Consider the following 18,350-nt stretch of genomic DNA (forward strand, 5'->3'; position numbering starts at 1 on the left):
CTACACCCTGATGGTAAAATCGACCTAATTTACACTACTTCAGTTATGTGAATAACATAACTTAAGTCGACATAGCTTGGAGACTGCATTAAGTTAACCTACACTGTTCTGTGTCGATGGGAGAGCACCATGCCATCGACTTAGCAGGTCTTCACCAGACCTGCTAAATCAACACCGCTGCATTGATCGCAGCAGTGTTGGTTTACCAGTAAGTGTAGACATGGACTTAGAAAGCTATGGAAGTAGGAAGAGTAGACCAAGGTCCATCAGAGATACATATTGATGAGAGTACCAACTTTGCAACGGAACCTAAAGAATTTTGTTCCACTATATAACCAGAAGATAATGTATGTGAACACCTCTAATCAGGTACTGTTCCTTAACTTTTTAAAATGTGTCCAAATTTCACAGTTTACATATAAAATCCAAAAAAAAAAAAATCCACTGTGTGCTGCTGGGCAGGTTAATAATTACTCAATATTTTTTTATGATTGCTACTGCTGCATAACATGCATTTAACTACAATGTCATGAATATTTCATCTGAGAAACTGAAATGGTTAATATGCTTTTAAACACTGCAACAAGGTGAAACAGACATTCATTGAGAAATGCATAGTCCCTGAATGAAGTAAATTATTGATAAACTCATTCAGTTTATTGGAATATTGAATTATATGCAGATGGTTTATCTTTTTACTTTTTTGTTTTTATTTACTCTATTTTTGTCTTCACAAATCTGTATGAAATATCAATCGTATAGTTTTGTTTTTCGAAATGGTTCAAAATCATACATATTTACAAAATTCTTCATGAAAAGAAAAAATGTGTACATTAGGTTTTGGAAATAAGTATAACATTCAGAAAGAAAGGCAAAAATATTTGTTGGTAAAAAAGTTGTTCAGTCCCCAGCAACGTGCTTTAGGCTGGATTTTGATCTCAGCTCCTCAAGATAAATTATTTATATTCTGATTTCCATGACCCTGATCCTGAAAAAGGTTCCATGCAATGGGAACCATTAATGGGGCTCCATATGGTCTTAAGTCAGTGGAGTTCCACATGGGCACAGGGTCTGTGTACATTGATGTCATGGCAAGTTTAAAGCCATAGAACCTAATCCTACAATTGCACAGATGGATGACTGAGCACATGTCCATTGTGGCTTCAGGTGGGCACAAGCAGCCACAGTAAACAAGTGGCGTATTCTGAACTGGAGAGTCAGAATGAAGCACAAAGAAGGAATAAACATGTAACTAAATAGCCCTATCCAGGATTAGGCTAAAAACCCTGAACATAGTAAAAACAAAAATGCAAATAGGGTATTTTGCCCATAGCCAGATTGACACACATTTGCTTACCCAGTTACCTGAACCTCACATCACTTGTTCTTTTGAAATTTTCTAAATAATCTTTAATGAGAATCCATTTCCAGCTCTTTTGTATTAATAGAAATAGTATAGAAATAGCAATTAATGTACTTACTATGACTGGATTACTTGAAATTCACGTTGTCTCTGCTCTTCGCTATCAAGAAAATGTAGAGATACTTTTAATACACCCATTACTTTAGAACAGTGAATGCTTCCTAATTCACGTAATTAATATCTACTCATTCCTGCTACTAAGCAAATATTTCTTTCAGTTTAGCTCGTGGGGCCTTTCTAATAGACATCTGTAGAAACTATTGCCATTAGATACTGTTATGATTAATTAGATCTTTTTACATCAATGTTTAAAATTATTCTCATTATCTGTGTGTTTCAGGGAGGGTCAACAATCACCAGAACAGTGGCAGAAAATGTACGGCCGATGCTCTGGTAATGAAGTGTATCACATTAATCTGGAGGACAGTACGTTTTTTGCTGAATATGAGGGAAAGAGCTTTACATATGCTTCTTTCCATGCACATAAAAAGTACGTTTATTATTAGAGGATTATAAATTCAGATGAATCTTAATGTATGTTGAGTCCATAGAGTAAATATTGTACTGCATTGTTCTGTGTTGTCACTGCCACCTTATGTATTGCTTTTGCTTCTGGTTTTAAATAGCTGCTGACCCTTGTGATCTTTCTTGGACTTGTGTCTTCTCCTGCCAGCTTTGAATGTCAAAAGAAAACCATTTTTGGTCTATATGTACCAGGCTAGCCTTAAGGCAAAAGGAGATTAGTTCTATCTAGGCAGATATCAAGAATGGATATCACAGTCAGGAGATCAACATCTTGATATGGAGTTATCGAAATTAAACATTCAATACATCCTTTCCCTAGCAGATACAACTTAAAGGCTTTTTTCCTGGATAGAATCTAAAGAATGCTTAAAATATTTTCTCTGTAGGGACTGGATCTTTCACATCTGTCAAAGGCTAAGTTTATATTTGATTGTCAAGGTTCCTCCCCCATTCTGAACTTTAGGGTACAGATGTGGGGACCTGCATAAACACTTCTAAGCTTAACTACCAGCTTACATCTGGGTTCGCTGCCACCATCCAGATTTCTCACTGTCTGGAACACCCTCTTTCCCCCCCAAAATCTTCCCCTTCCTGGATAGCCTTGAGAGACTTCTTCACCAAGTTCCTGGTGAACACTGATCCAACCCCTTGGATCTTAACACAAGGAAAATTTAACCATCTCCCTTCCTTTCCCCCACCAGTTCCTGGGGAGTTCAGATCCAATCCCCTTGGATCTTAAAACAAGGAAAAACCAATCAGGTTCTTAAAAAGAAAGCTTTTAATTAAAGAAAGAAAGGTAAAAATTATCTCTGTAAAATCAGAATGGAAAATACTTTACAGGGTAATCAGATTCATATAGCCCAGAGGATCCCCCTCTAGACTTAGGTTCAAAGTTACAGAAAACAGAGGTAAAATCCTCACAGCAAAAAGGAACATTTACAAGTTGAGAAAACAAAAATAAGACTAACACACCTTGCCTGGCTGTTACTTACAAGTTTGAAATATGAGATACTGGTTCAGAAAGATTTGGAGAGCCTGGATTGATGTCTGGTCCCTCTTAGTCCCAAGAGTGAACAACCCCCAAAAACAAAGAGCACAAACAAAAGACTTCCCCCCACCAAGATTTGAAAGTACCTTGTCCCCTTATTGGTCCTTTGGGTCAGGTGTCAGCCAGGTTTCCTGAGCTTCTTAACCCTTTACAGGTAAAAGGATTTTGGTGTCTCTGGCCATGAGAGATTTTATAGTATTGTACACAGGAGGGCTGTTCCCTTCCCTTTATAGTTATGACATTGATGAAACATGAGCAAAATTCATATGGCTACAATGTATCTATGGCAGTGCACAGAGTGGGCTTCCATCTTGAATGGACCCTTGCAAATTTTCTTCCTTTATCAAGAGGCATTGTGGGAGGTTTTAAGTTTCTTAAATCCCTCAAAATTCCATCTTTCAACTTCATTTGGGGTCAGCATGGTGCTCTATTCCTTTCAACCTCAGCTCGATAAGTCTTCTATAACAGTGTACATTCCTCTTCATGACCCCATCATTGCAGTCATCTTGTTCTCAACTGGTGCAAGGTTGCAACCTGCCAGTATCTTAAGTATCTCCTCATTTGTGACAAAATCCAAGCAATGGATGTTAAGAATATGCCATAACTTTTCACAGTGAAAAGTGTTTAGTATCCTTTCCTCAGTTGTTTTTAAATGCCATGTTTCTGCTTCATGTAACAGAGTTGTCATCACTACCACATTGAACACTCATATCTTAGTTGTCACGCAGACATCCCACCACTCAGAGTCCTTTGAACATGCTGAAATGTTACTGACAAGACCAAGCTGAGGTGGAACTTCTTCAGTTATTGAATCTCCTGCTGTAAACCAATTACCCAGATAAAACTATTCACTCATTCAGTGCCATTGCCATCTACGTGCAGCATTGGCAGGTTAGTAGTTTGTTTCATAGGAGGCATGCATTGCTTTGGTTTTTTCACCCAAGTCTTAAGTCTCATAAATTCTACAGTTTATGACTCTTCCAGGATTAGCTGTAGTCAGTCATATCTCTCCCAGTAAAGCAATATCATCATCATACTTGAGAGCCTCTAAAGATGAATTTTTAAATTCCACACCTCCTATGTTGACCTCAGTCTGCTTTGTCATCAGATAGTTTATTGGAACATTATTTAATGTACATGAGAACACATTCCTGGCAAATCAATGATTCTATTGAAAACCTGTCTAATACAACCATTGGCTCTTACACAGTTAGATGTACCACGGTACAGTTCCTCCGCTAAGCACCCCATGCTGATATAGCAGTGTTCACAGTGCTGCAATAACGTTCCACAGATAATATAGCATAGATCAGGGGTGGTCAACCTGTGGCTCCAGAGCCACATGCGGCTCTTCAGAAGTTAATATGTGGCTCCTTGTATAGGCACTGGAGCTACAGGCGCCAACTTTCCAATATGCCGGGGGGTGCTTAACCCCTGGCTCTGCCACAGGCCCTGCCCCCATTCCACCCCTTCCCTCCCTCTCCCCTGAGCCTGCCATGCCCTTGCTCCTTCTCCCTCCCTCCCAGAGCCTCTAGCATGCCACGAAACAGCTGATCAGGAGGTGTGGGGAGGGAGGAGGAGGTGCTGATCGGCGGGGCTGCTGGTGGGTAGGAGGCGCTGGGAGCGGAAGCAGGGGCTGCTGACATATTACTGTGGCTCTTTGGCAATGTACACTGGTAAAATCTGGCCTCTTCTTAAGCTCAGGTTGGCTACCCCTGGCATAGATTGTAGGTTGACCTGTATGGAAGTCAGAATGGTTGTCTCATTTTTTGGTTTGAGACAATATTTCAATTGGTTCAGTAGTATGATCATAAACACCTTCCTTGGGATTTACAGTAGTGTTATTACCCTATAATTTGATCAAGCAGATCACTTCTTTTTTAAAAGCGATAATGCAGCCCCTTTTGCTTTCTTCTGAAATGTGGCTGGTTTCCCAAACTTTTAAGACAACTCTTTGAAGCCAGTGAACTAAATATAGGCTTCCAATTATAAGAAGTTCTGATGAAATAAAAACACCTGGTGTTTTATTATTTCATAACTGTTTCACCGGCCTTTTTTCTGATGAATTTATTTTTGGATTAAGTTGTAGTTTACATGCTGGTGGTGATCTGTTCATTAATTCACAATTCATAAAGTATTCCAATGCTTAAGTTGTGAATCAATATGCTGGCAGTATTTCCCAATTTTGTCCATAACTGCTGGAAGAGGCAAATATGGACATCCAGTTAGGACCTTCAGACTGTCAGATACACATTTCTGGTCATGTCTTTCAGAGGCGTCATCAATACACTGCACTGATTGTGAGCATTCTGATGGGCAATAGAGAAAAGTTTTGAATGAGCAAGAGGGCCCATTTCCTCCTTTTACTGATTCGATTCTGACCTTGCACTGCATCCATTCTGCACCATATCACTTTTTCCTCTCCCATAATTTGATGGTACCATCTGTAATCTAATGTTTGTTGTTCTCCTTGGTCCAAGTTGTTCTTTAGCAGTCTGTGAGATAGAATCCCAAAATGAAGTCCACTCTTCCTCTATGGCAGACAGCTAGTCATCCACTATGGAATATTTGTTGGAAATGAATACCACATAACTCTTAGCGATCATTTTATTATGAAGCTTATCAACGCTGAAAAAATTTGATACAATACGTGTGGCAAATTGCCGGTACTGTTATGCTGGTTCTCGCGCTCTCTCTTCTTTGGGGAAGGTTCAGGGTGCCACTGCTTGCCTCTGAACCGGTATTTTAATAACCCCACTAGTGTCCTTGAGGAGGGGAGTGGAGAGGGAGGGACCTGGGCCCGCCCTCTTCTCCAGGTCCCAACCCAGGGGCCCTGAGGTTTGTGGTGAATCAATGGAACTAGCGGTTCCTCCCCCTGGGCTATTTCCCTCTCCTGCCCTTCAGCTTGTGAAGGGGCTTCTTGCCTTCCTTCTACACAAGCCAAGTGCCCCTTACCTAGGGTTTCTTTTGGATTTCTCAGCTCAGTGCAGCACTCCTCCAAACTTTCCTATTGTCTCTCTTCAAAACTGTTCTCTTCTCCAACTCCTTCAAACTGCTCTCTGCTCCAAACAAACCTTCCTGCCCCAACTTCCACACTGTCTGGCTGAAGCAGGGGTTTTTATCCCATGACTGACTGCTGGTGCTCTAATTGGCTTCAGGTGCTCTAGTTAATCTATAGCAAACCTTCCTCTCCTTGCAGGGAATAAGGCTTCCTGCTAACACTTTCCTGCTGCCCTCTGGCCATGCTGTATCACATACAGTTGTTCTTAAATTTCTGTATTGGTGACCCTTTTCACACAGCAAGTCTCTAAGTGTGGAAGCCCCCCCCCTTTATTAATTAAAATCTTTTTTTTATATATTTAACACTACAGATGCTCCCCAGCTTATACAAGCATTCCATTCCAGAACGCCTTGCATAAGTCAAATTTTGCATAAGTTGGGAACTTATACCTGACAATTACGAAATAAAAAAAAGCTTACAGAACTTATGGAACTTTTTCCGTAAGTGCAGATTTCTGTAAGTCAGCTTTGCGTAACCTAGGGAGCATCTGTATTATAAATGCTGGAGGTGAAGCAGGGTTTGGGATAGAGGCTGACAGCTCACAACCTCCCACGTAATAACCTTCATGGGTCACAGGTCCCAGTTTGAGAACCCCTGATATAGTAGATACCCATCTCTCAGACTTTATTAATAGATCGTCATTGCTATTAGAGTTTGATGATCAGATTTCAGAGCAAGAGCAGCACTCATAAATTCTTATACATCCTGAATGAGTTTAGTCAAGGATCTCATTCTGGTTTGAAAACCCAAGATTGCATTGTTGCCCCATGGACACCAAAATGTATACTTATGGCAATTCTTGTGCTGAAACCCAGGTAGACATTGAAAATAGTCCTCGTGTAGACATACGCCATCATCTGATTTCTCTTCTGGTAAACTGTATGGTCCCAACACCAGTTCAAATTCAGTTCTATTATGGCCAATTCTCATGTTCTTATCTCCTGCTATGACAAGATGCAGTTGGAGTGATGTACTACTGTAGGGAACTGCGGAAGACTGTGTCACGGCCTAGCTAGGGTGTCTCCGCTTTCTCGGCGGCCTTGTGCAAAGTCCCTGCTTGCTAAGTGGCCGGTCATTGTAGGACACAGCATGCCAGTTATAACTTGCTTTTAACTGGTTGAAACCAGTTTGTATGGCCTTAGGCCAAAGGGCAGACATAGCCTGTGGGAAGTCCCTTTTTGCATACGTATGAGTTGCTTTTGTATTGTGTATATATAGCTGTATGCTCCCGGTCCGCCTTTGGACTCCGACCCAGGCCGAGCTGAGCTTCGGTGCTGGGTTCCCCGCCTAAGTGACAGCAACGCCCAGGGTCCCCGTTGCGGATGTGTCACTTTACTTTCATTAAAGCCAAATAACTCACTGTGTGTGTGGGCCTTGTCCTTGCAGAGCACTCAGGCACGTAACAACTACATACAATGTAATTCAACATGGCATAAAAAGCCTCTTTTTCAGCATCAGGCTTTGCATCAGCTGGAGCACATGCACTAATAATTACTGCACATTCTACCTTAAACTGAAAATGATGGCTATCAAGTATGGAGAGCAAGCCTACCAAGGCAATATGGCAGATTGCACTTTCAGGGACAACAGAGGAACATCAGTGTGCTCATCAGATGCATCACAGGAGTGCAACAATCAAGAGATCGATGAGTCAGAGTTGTGCTCCCATCATTCAAATTCCATTATGTCTCCTGCACACTGCAGATACAAACATTCAACCTTTCCATTTCTTTATCTAAGAATCATACACACACACACACACACACCTTTTAATGGTCAAACATTCCACAGTCCCATCCTGAGAAATTAGGGTCTGATTCATCAGTCTTACCTCATTTATTGAAAATGTAGACTATATTTTCAGATCACCTTAAGCTCAGATGTGTCCTAACAAATTTTGTACAAGCTTATGCTTATGTGTGTACAAATGTCAGTTTCATGTATATTACCTTCATTCTGGTAAAAAAGGTGGTTTCTAATAAAATTAATCAATTGATATGGAGTGTATAAATAGATTATTAGGATTTTTAAATATTGTAATATGAATGTACAAATTTAATTTATCCTGCAATCATATTTATATATGAGTTGAATTATAAAATTAGAACAGTGTCTCTCTTTTTAATTCCTTATTTTCTACTTCTGATCAAAAAGATTAAGACTAAATTATGGGAGGATGGGGAATCTGAAAACAATTCCATTGACAGGTGAATAATGGAACAGCTTAGTATGATGAATTAACAGAGTTCCATACATCTGTTGTATTCTCAGAAGGGACTATGTGTCTGATATCAGAAATTAACTGGCCCAACATCAGAAGAATATTGCTATAGAATAAAAAAGTTTTTGGAGTGCTTTGGAATTCATAACTCCAAAGGAACTGTGCTTGATCACAGATGGCCTGTTTTGGGTTAAATATTGTATTTTCAAATATTTGTTTTCCAAGAATGTTCACATTTTGACTCTGCAGCATGTAAGTAACACTAAATTAAGGATCCATTATTGTAATCTGCAATTTGTGTTTTGTTGAGTTACATTCAACAAACCATGTATTTTCCTTCTTTAATTAAGGTTTGGAGTCTGTTTGATTGGTGTTAGGAGGGAAGATAACAAAAACATTTTGCTGAATCCAGGCCCTCGTTATATTATGACTGCTACAGATATATGTTTTTATATCAACATCACCAAAGAAGAAAATTCAGCTTTTAAAAAGCAAGAACAGCATAGAAAAAATAATGAATCCAAGTCATACTATCATGGACCTTCTAGGTTGCCGTTGCACAGTGTAATTGCCAGTATGGGTAAGTACAGGTAAATCTAATAAAATATTCTGAAACTATAGAAAAGAAAGCTCAAAAATGTACTACACTGAAACTATAAAGCTATTTTAAAAGAAAATGCCCTATGCGATGGGAAACATTTTCCTTCGTTAGGTTTAAGTGTACATATTCAATTAAAAAAATAAAGGGTTCCAACAGGATCAACATCAATGGCATATGCTAGCTAAATACAGAAATATAACATCACATACTAATGAGAATATTCTCTAACAAGTCACTTGCCAAGGAAACTCATAAGGTTATTTAAAAACCCCACAAAGTTCAGACCAGATCCCAGGCGGTGCAAAGCAGCTGTAATATCAATGTAGTAAGCCAGTGAAGAGGTCTCTGAGCCAGGGGCGGCTCTAGCTTTTTTGCTGCCCAAGCACGGCGGTCAGGCAGCCTTTGGCAGCTTGCCTGCAGGAGGTCTCTGCTCCCACAAATTGCTGCTGAATCCACAGGACTGACGAATCTCCCACAGGCAAGCCGCTGAAAGCTGCCTGACTGCCACCTTCGCAGGGACAAGCAGTGCATCCCCCACGGCTTGCCGTCCCAGGCACGCGCTTGGAGCACTGGTGCCTGGAGCCGCCGCTGCCCTGAGCATGGAAGAACATCCAGGTGTTCAACCAACAACACCAGCTCCCATGTCACTCAGCAAGCTGAAAAAGAGGTGACCCTTTAGGACCACAGACCTGGTCAGAAGCTAGTGCCTAAGATAGGCTATTATCCTAGAGAGTGCCAGGATTAGGATGGGAGCATAGAAGTGTCACAAGACCATCTGTGTCATTGTTTCCCTTCTCCTCCACTGAGTGTAGGTTGGCAGAGTCCAGAACTCAGGCCTGTAGCAAATACTGAAAGTGTTTAGTCACAAAAGGCTGCAGTCTCTTGCTGTCTAAACACTGGTTTCTGAGTAGCAGCCATGTTAGTCTGTATCCGCAAAAAGAACAATTAATAGTACAAGAACAGGAGTACTTGTGGCACCTTAGAGACTAACAAGTATGCATACCAACTGGAAGAGTCCAATCCGGTTGGTATGCATACTTCCACCTTTTCATGTTCTCTGTACGTATAAATATCTCCTGTCCGTGTGTTCCATTCTATGCATCCGAAGAAGTGAGCTGTAGCCCACAAAAGCTTATGCTGAAATAAATTTGTTAGTCTCTAAGGTCCACAAGTACTCTTGTTCTTTTTGTCTAAACACTATAATTCATAATTCAAGACACAAGTTTAATTGATACATTTGATGGCAATCTAGCTAAAATGTACTGACAGTCTAAAATATCTTGTGCAATGAATTGCCATATGCAAAAGATGAATTCTCATAGTTTGTACATTCATATGAATACCATAAGCTAATTCACTACAAATTGGCCTAATATTAAACACTAATCAGTCCAATCAGAATTATTCCCATTTTTTGTACAAGGAAGCAGTATCTCTTACTGGTATAAATTAGGAAGTAAAACTCCAACATCCAGATCACCAGATATTCTTTTAGTCCATCAAACAACTCAGACTCTATTTTGGTTCCAGAAACATTATGTAACAGAACCAGGAAGAACAAAGGCATTAAGAGTCAAGGTGTCAAATTCTGATTTCATTTACACAATTGGAAATCTTAAATTTCTCTGGTTATAATATTAAGTTTTATTAACTCAAATTGTTTATTATGGATATATAACAGCATTCATAAATTCAATATAACCTGCAATTTATTTGTGCATATTCTCACAGCCTGATTGCATGGAATATGTTTTTAAATGCCATAGATTGATACGTATTTGGAAAAAATAATGTATTACCATATTAATGAGAAACTGCCTTGTATATTGTTCAGTGCTGTAAGGCTATACTGGCTGTAGTTTAAACATTATATTTTAAATATATTTTTTATACATAGACAAAACAGACATTATTTGAATATTTGGTTGTGATTTAAATCATCCATAATAAGCATAATTTACCCTTTTTAAAAAGTTTAACTGACTTGTACATTGAGAGCTGATTCTGATGCTGTTTCAGGGACCGTGGCTATAGATTTACAAGATACAGGATGTAGATCTTCCAGCGGACCTACCCTAACCCTTCCTTCAGAGGGAAGTAAAAATGGCAGAAGATCTAGCATAGCACCTGTTTTGGAGGTTGCAGACTCCTCATCACTTCAAGCATGTGATCTTCTAAGTGACCAGTCAGAGGATGAAACTACTCCATCAGATGACGACATTTCTACAGGTTTAGAGTATGTACAGTTCATGTAAACAGGACATTACTATTCATAAATGCTAATACTGGGTAAATGTAGAGAGCGATTCTGCTCCCATTGAAGCCAATGGGGACAGGATTGCAGCTCTTTTTCTGACTAGCGATATTCCATTTAATAAGAAACAAAAGTGCACCCAATTTCTGTGTGGTCATATCACATCATCTGTAGTGATAAGACATGAGGCCCAAGGGCGAAGTGATTTCCTCTTCACAAGTGCAATCATGAATTGGTCAAAGCTTCTTAAGGGTATTTTGAAATGAGAAAAACATTCCCACTCATGCTGGATGTCTGTGGCACTCAATAACAAAGGCCTTGTTGTGTTTGGAATTTTAAAGCTATTTAATAAACAAACACAAATTCACATACCTGGCAATGTCTCCCTATAGCATGCAGTTTTTGGAGTACTTCAGGCATGACTCAGCTGACTAGGAAACAAAACTGAATATTTCAGTCTAAAGAATGAAATGACTTTTTAATAGAGGAAGGTCCACTGACATCTGAGAGAGATCAGATTCCAACCTTTAAAGGGGGGAGTTGTAGGGCACTGCACAAGACTCTCCAGCATAGTATAGATTGTGTGGTAAAAGTGTGAATGCATGAATACTGGCAACAAAAGAAGCAGCTGTAGTAAAGCAAAAAAACCCACAACATTTTATTCAAGTGTTTTTTAGTTTGTTACTGAAATAAAAAATGCTTTAGTAAAATAAACTGAGGTCTCAATCCTGCAAATACTCATGCATGTGAGTAATTTGACTCAATAGGATTACTTACAGGAATAAAAAAATTACCATACTGGATTAAATCAGTGGTCTTTCTAGTCCAGTTTGTCATCTGTCTGTGTCAGGGACAGGGTGAGGGTCAACTGGCCTAGGAGTTAGCATCAGGCCTGGGCTGAGTATCTAGGAGCCAATTACCAAGAATCAGGCCAAGCTGGAAAGCCAGGAGATCAGAATCAAGAGACTAAACAGAGAACAGGGATCAAGAGTTTGTTACCAACAGTCAGGAAACTGGAAGGTCAGAATCAGAAGGCAGGAACATGTAATCACAAAACCAGGAGTCATGGTAGTGTGTAGTCCAGTTATATGGACAACTTCTAGGGCACGTCTACACTTACCTCCAGAGCGATCAATCCAGGAGGGGTTAATTTATCACCTCTAGCGAAGACACAATAAATTGACCACTGAGCGCTCTCCCGTCAACTCCAGTATTCCACTGGCGCAAGAAGCGCAGGCGGAGTTGATGGGGGAGTGTCAGCAGTCAACCTACCGCAGTGAAGACACCATTGTAAGTAGATCTAAGTACGTCAACCTCACCTACATTATTCATGTTATTCACTTAGATGAAGTTGCGTAACTTAGATTGATCCCTCCCCCAGTGTAGACCAGGCCCCAGTTTCCTCCTCTGACTTAAATAGGGGCAGTAGACCAATCAGGAGCCTTGGAGCTCTGCCAATCAGAACATAGGGGTGAGGCTTGTGCCTCAATTTGCGTTTTTAGGTCTGTACCAGCTGTTGTCTACAAGCTGCAGGGTGGAAGATTGGAGCATGACAACTCCCATGACCCTCCATGGACTTGGGCTCAAACTGCTATCAGTTGCCTCAAAGGAAAAAGAAAGAAAATCTGTAGCGGAGAATCATGGAATGAACTGCCAATAAGAGAAATTTCTTCCTAAACTTGTCAGTTTGTTTACACCCTAAAGTATAAGGATTTATAGCCCATCTATTCTCCCACCAGTATAACTGTTGATATTCTCGTGCATATAAATTTCTAGTAGGAATCAGAAAAGTGTTAAACTCTTGGAATTAATCCTTTTTGCTGCAATCTAGGTTGCGATTACAAATTGTATTAGATTTTTCAGCTGATCAGCATTAGGATCAGCTTAACTTTCAAGTGTTATATAGCAGCCAGAAATATCTTGAACACTGTCCATCTACTTTCTACGCTGAAAATCCATGCTAGTGCCATAAGACAGCAGGAAGTGGACTAACACTTAAAGTTGTTTAGATGAGGAACTTAGCCTAATAAACAAACAACCCATATCATCCCCTTACAATGTCACCACTTATTAATTTTATTGAATTTTATATGTATGCCTGTAAGCCACAAGTTATTGTCCTTTGATCTTTATTAGAAATAGGAATTGTTTTGTTTTGATTGTTTATATAGGAAATACTAGTTGTATTTTTTTTTGTTTAATTTCATATTTAGTTATGTATGATTATATACATTAAAACTTGTCTCTGTTTGCTATTCCACAAATAGTAGTAATAAAAATTTAGACCTGTTTGGTCTACAGTTGTTAAATTGTTGACAGTATTCAGAACTGTTTCTCTACTCTTCTAGGTATGCTAAAGGTTATCCTCCTTACTCTCCTTATATTGGAAGTTCTCCCACATTTTGCCATCTGCTGCATGAAAAAGTGCCATTTTGTTGTTTAAGACTGGACAAGGTAAAAAGTTTGTTTCAATGGATAGACCCACATGTTAAACAAGGCTCATTTGTTTGTTGTGGCCGAACACAATTTTGTCCTTGTCTGTACTTGTAGATAAGCAGCATTCAGCACCCGTTCTGCTACAACCAATGCTGATACACAGCGTTGCTAACAGATGTTTGTAAAGCTCAGACAAGACTAAGTTCTTTATCATTTCAGCTGACACATTTTAGCTTGGGAAGTGAAAAATCACCTCTAATATTGTTATCGCTGAATATCAACTCCTATCCAAAGCCACTGAGTTTTTGTGTTCTATACTGGTTTTAGGGGTGCCAACATAACTACTATGAAGATGCCAAAGCCTATGGATTCAAAAATAAATTGATTATAGTTGCAGCAGAGACAGCTGGAAATGGCTTATACAACTTTATTGTTCCACTCAGAGCTTATTACAGACCAAAGAAAGAACTCAACCCTATAGTATTACTTCTGGATAATCCGTAAGTGTATTTTTAAGAAAATTTACTTACAAATAAGTGTTTAAATCTGAATATATGCATTGCCTGTGGTTGATGGTCACATTTCATGTGACCAATTTAAATAAAAAACATTGTGGCACATACATCTTTAAAGCAAGAGTGGATACAAGGATGATATCACATGTGTGTTGTGCAGTAAGGACCTAATATAACTCTCAGTGAAGTCAATGGGAGTCTTTCCACTGACCACAGTGCTCCGGATCAGGACCTAGCACAATACAGTTCTCAGGTTTACAAGGAAAAGCAGAGAAATTGGAGTACTATTAATTATAAAATAGGTTGTAAAATCATTTAAAATTCTAAAATTTTAGGAGATAAATTGCAATTTAAATATTGCATCTAACATGTGAAAGTAATCTTAACTTCTCTACATTTCAGATGTAGATTGAATTTCTCAGTTTCCTGTCTGCATCCATCTTTTCCCAGCCTACAAAGCACCTAGGGGAGCACTATTCTATTCACACTGTTGACCTGCACATTAGGATCCAGTTTGTCCTTTCAAGACACTGACTCAGATCTAAGCCCACTCAGGCCTCTGAACAAGTTTGCGTACGGTTTGCACAGTAAATAGTAATTATAGTACTATTTGACTGGTCTATCAATTAAATGCAGAAGACAGAGCCTATACTATCTAAGCATATTTTTTATTACTGCTTAGTTCAAAGATGATCAATACTATAGACTGTAAATGCCCTTTGGGAAATATCTCTGTCCACTGATTCCCAAATAAAACCACAGAACAACAAACATTCATTAATGCACTTATGGCTCAGTTGTGCCATTAAGTTGCAGTCCTGATTTAAGGCTGCTATAGATCCTCATCACCTCAGGAACAGCTATAGGAGGAATTGTAACATACGGAACAACTGTGCCATTGCCTCATCTCCTCCCCAATGCCCTTTGGAGACACTAGAAGGAAACAGTTCCTTCTTGTGTTCCCTCCATGAAGAGATTACATTTGTTCTTGGCTCTTACACAAGAAGGGCAGAATGCTCCTTGCGCTGTCCTCCACCTCAGTCTATGCACTCCCATGTCAGGGCAAGGCAAAATCTGTCCCTTTATAGCGATGGCTGAAAATGGTGTGTGTCATGCAGGTACATTGACTTGTCACATTAAAAAGGGTCTATCTGCATTGTTTATGTGCTTCAGTTTCTGGGGGAGGGAGGGAAGCAGAGGTCAAATAGTGAAGTGCATATTTTTTTTAGTTTCATAACATAATTTAACCCTCTGTGCATGCTGCTTGTGTTTCTAAAATAATACCTGGCTACTTTTAACATTGTCGCTTGGTATACTAGGGTGAAAATCTAGTAACTTTTTTCCAGTCTTAAGCAATCTGCTCTCTCAGTGTAATGACTGTCAGTGCTTTGACTGATATTTCACCATCTCTTTACCTTATCACAAAGTAGTGCACTCACTGCTTTTGTGCCACAGCTGTTAACATTCCTTTCTGCTATCTCTCACAGTAATGATTCGTCTTCTACTTCTGCAATGACTGATAGAAATCATCTGACTTCTGGAAGGATTTTCTAGTCTGAAAAAGTCAGACCAAGATAGTGTTGTCCAAAAGGGCTGGTGGAACATGAACATGTGGTATTTAGGTTTCAGGAAAATGGGAAACAAGGGATCATAAAAAAGATTGTATGCACTAAGAACCAAACTTCCCTTCTATGGCTTCATTCAGAGGCATAAAGTATATTGTACAAAATATAAAGTGGTATATAGGTGGTAAAACTCCAAAACATCCAGAAACTCAGTTCCAATAAGCACATGAAATACCAAAATATTTATTTTTGATCTTTTGGAAGTTTCCCCATTCTATGATCCCCCATTATTCTGTCTCTGCCCCAACCTTCTGTTGGGGAGAAGATGTCTTCTCTTCTGGCAGGAACACTTTCCAAGAGAGGCTTGGTAGGCACCACTGCCACTCACAGAAATCTATTAGGATGGGCTCTGGCTCCCTCTCAAGGCAAGATGTTTAACTTGAGAATCTCCATGTCTGTCATCCAGCCACATGTGTCTAGGAGGTGTAGCTGGGTGTTCTCTTCCTTCCTTCCAAGAAAGACTCTTCCTAAGCTGGCTAAAAAAAGTTCTTCTCTCCCACAAGAAGCATTTTCTCTTCCTCCAGAAGTAGCAGGCCATGGTTCTGGGCTTTTTCAGCCCACATGGCTAATGCTGGGGGTTCCATGATAGTATCTAGACAGAGCTCACAGCATACTGAAAACCTTTATGAGGCCTTCCATATGTACATGCATTTTGGGGCACTAATGCAAGGGAAGCCTCAGGAAGGAACAGCAGGAACAGTAGAGTGAGATTAAGGGCCGGTCTACACTACGGGAAAAAATCGATCTCAGATACGCAACTTCAGCTACGTGAATAACGTAGCTGAAGTCGAAGTATCTAACATCGAATTACTCACCGTCCTCACGGCGCGGGATCGATGTCTGCGGCTCCCCATGTCGACTCCGCAACTCCGTTCGGGTTGGTGGAGTTCCGGAATCGATATAAGCGTGTTCAGGGATCGATATATCGTGTCTAGATGAGACACGATATATCGATCCCCGAGCAATCGATTGCTACCTGCCGATACGGTGGGTAGTGAAGATGTAGCCTAAGTTTAACTAAACTCATTTCAAACCTCATGAACAGTTTGGGTCCAGTCCAGGTTAGTTAATATTTGGGCTGAGCCAGTTTTCCCAATATAAAACTGGAAATCAGCTAGCAGTTGTGAGGGGAGACTGGACTGCTATATCTGTTCATAATTCACAACATACACACTTTCTAAAATTCAGCACAATCTTAGGATTTTAAGCCTTTAACTGCACTTTATTTCATCTAGCTCACTTAGATTTCTTTAAAATTCCTGACCTTTAATGGATGAGGGTTTTTATTTGCCTTTTCTGAATGAGTACTTTCCATTCAAGTACAGCGTATTTTGTGGGGAGTGGGGGTTTTAAAATTAATAGCTGTGTACTTTAGAGAGCCATATAATTTCCATTTTCAATTAGGAACTTCACGGATGCACCATCCCTCCCAACTTGCTCCCCTTGCAGTGTTTTCAGAGCATATACTATCTGTTCCAAGTATTCCATTCAGCTACAGAAACTGGGCAAGTTTCCCACTTAATTCCCATTAGTACTATAGAAGAGAATAATTCCCTAACACTGTGAGCATGATGTAGCCTCTTTGGACCATGTTACAGTGTTTCAATAAGTCTAAGGTAAACAAAACTTGGAACCTTTAGGCTGCACCATGATAAAAAGAGACCAGCTGCATAAATTGAATCCTGGTTCAGATTCCAGGCCCTACTCTCCTCTGGGTGTATGTGCCATTGTCCCATCTCTAGTATAAATAATTTCACTTTACAGAATCTGAAATCAGTCAGAGTGGATTCCACTTCCCTCAATACAGATTTCTTGTAGGACAGTATATAATGGTGTTAGTGTATCATAGTTCTGTTTATTCCAGTAATGAACAGCATAAACACACACACACACCTGAAGAGATCTATAAAAATTATCCTTTAAAAATTATGGTTAGCAAATTTCAAGTAAGATTGGTCTTTAAGAACACACATGAAAGTGTACAGTGCCCTCTAGTGTTTTCCTGTACTCTGGTTTCAGGCCTATGCTTTTGTTTTTTTACACTCTGATAGGTTACTTTTATTTTAGTTTATTTTTTGCTGAAGATTGAAAAATGCCAGTTTTGTTTGCATAAAATTATTCCATCTTACCATTAAATGAAAGCTGTGATCTCTGCTTAAGCTCTTAGCAAGATGTGACCTAGCCAGCTGGAGCAGGTTCTGTGCAAAGCACTCAGTTGAATTACTGCAAACATAAGGACACTGCAATCAGTCCAGCACACTTTTCACATCTTATGGCAATAGGGTGAAATCCTGGCCCCACTGAAGTCAATGGGAGTTTTGCCATTGACTTCAAATGAGTTAGGATTTCACCCCCTGTAAATTAGCATGTATCTCTTGCTATGGTTTACTAGTTTCTCTTGAATTTTTTTGCAGTTTGTTAACAGATGCAATTTACAGTACTGTGCATGTTTAGATATGTCCTCATTTCATGCTAATTAAAATTTCGTCTGCTATCACTGTGCTTTCCGTATCTAAGAAAGAAAAAGATGTAAGACATAGTACAATACAGAAAGAGTACAGTAGAAAACTATTTTACCTTTTCTTTCTTATAAGGAAATTTGAGATTAAAATTAGCTTTTGACCTTTATTTCCACCCTAGT

General features: G+C 39.5%; 1 protein-coding gene across 4 annotated transcripts in view; it reads left to right on the forward strand.

Annotated features, from left to right (window-relative positions):
- The window catches only part of KCNT2 (potassium sodium-activated channel subfamily T member 2), a 289,822-nt gene that overhangs the window by 184,200 nt on the left and 87,272 nt on the right, over positions 1 to 18,350 (forward strand). For all 4 annotated transcript variants that reach the window (XM_075067853.1, XM_075067855.1, XM_075067854.1 and 1 more), the window contains 5 exons: positions 1,764 to 1,913; positions 8,629 to 8,858; positions 10,899 to 11,115; positions 13,482 to 13,587; positions 13,897 to 14,069. In XM_075067853.1, the coding sequence (XP_074923954.1) occupies positions 1,764 to 1,913; positions 8,629 to 8,858; positions 10,899 to 11,115; positions 13,482 to 13,587; positions 13,897 to 14,069 (876 nt within the window). The remainder of the gene's footprint in view (positions 1 to 1,763; positions 1,914 to 8,628; positions 8,859 to 10,898; positions 11,116 to 13,481; positions 13,588 to 13,896; positions 14,070 to 18,350) is intronic.

The sequence above is a fragment of the Chelonoidis abingdonii genome, chromosome 7, assembly GCF_003597395.2.
Source record: "Chelonoidis abingdonii isolate Lonesome George chromosome 7, CheloAbing_2.0, whole genome shotgun sequence".
Classification (NCBI taxonomy): Eukaryota; Metazoa; Chordata; order Testudines; family Testudinidae; genus Chelonoidis; species Chelonoidis abingdonii.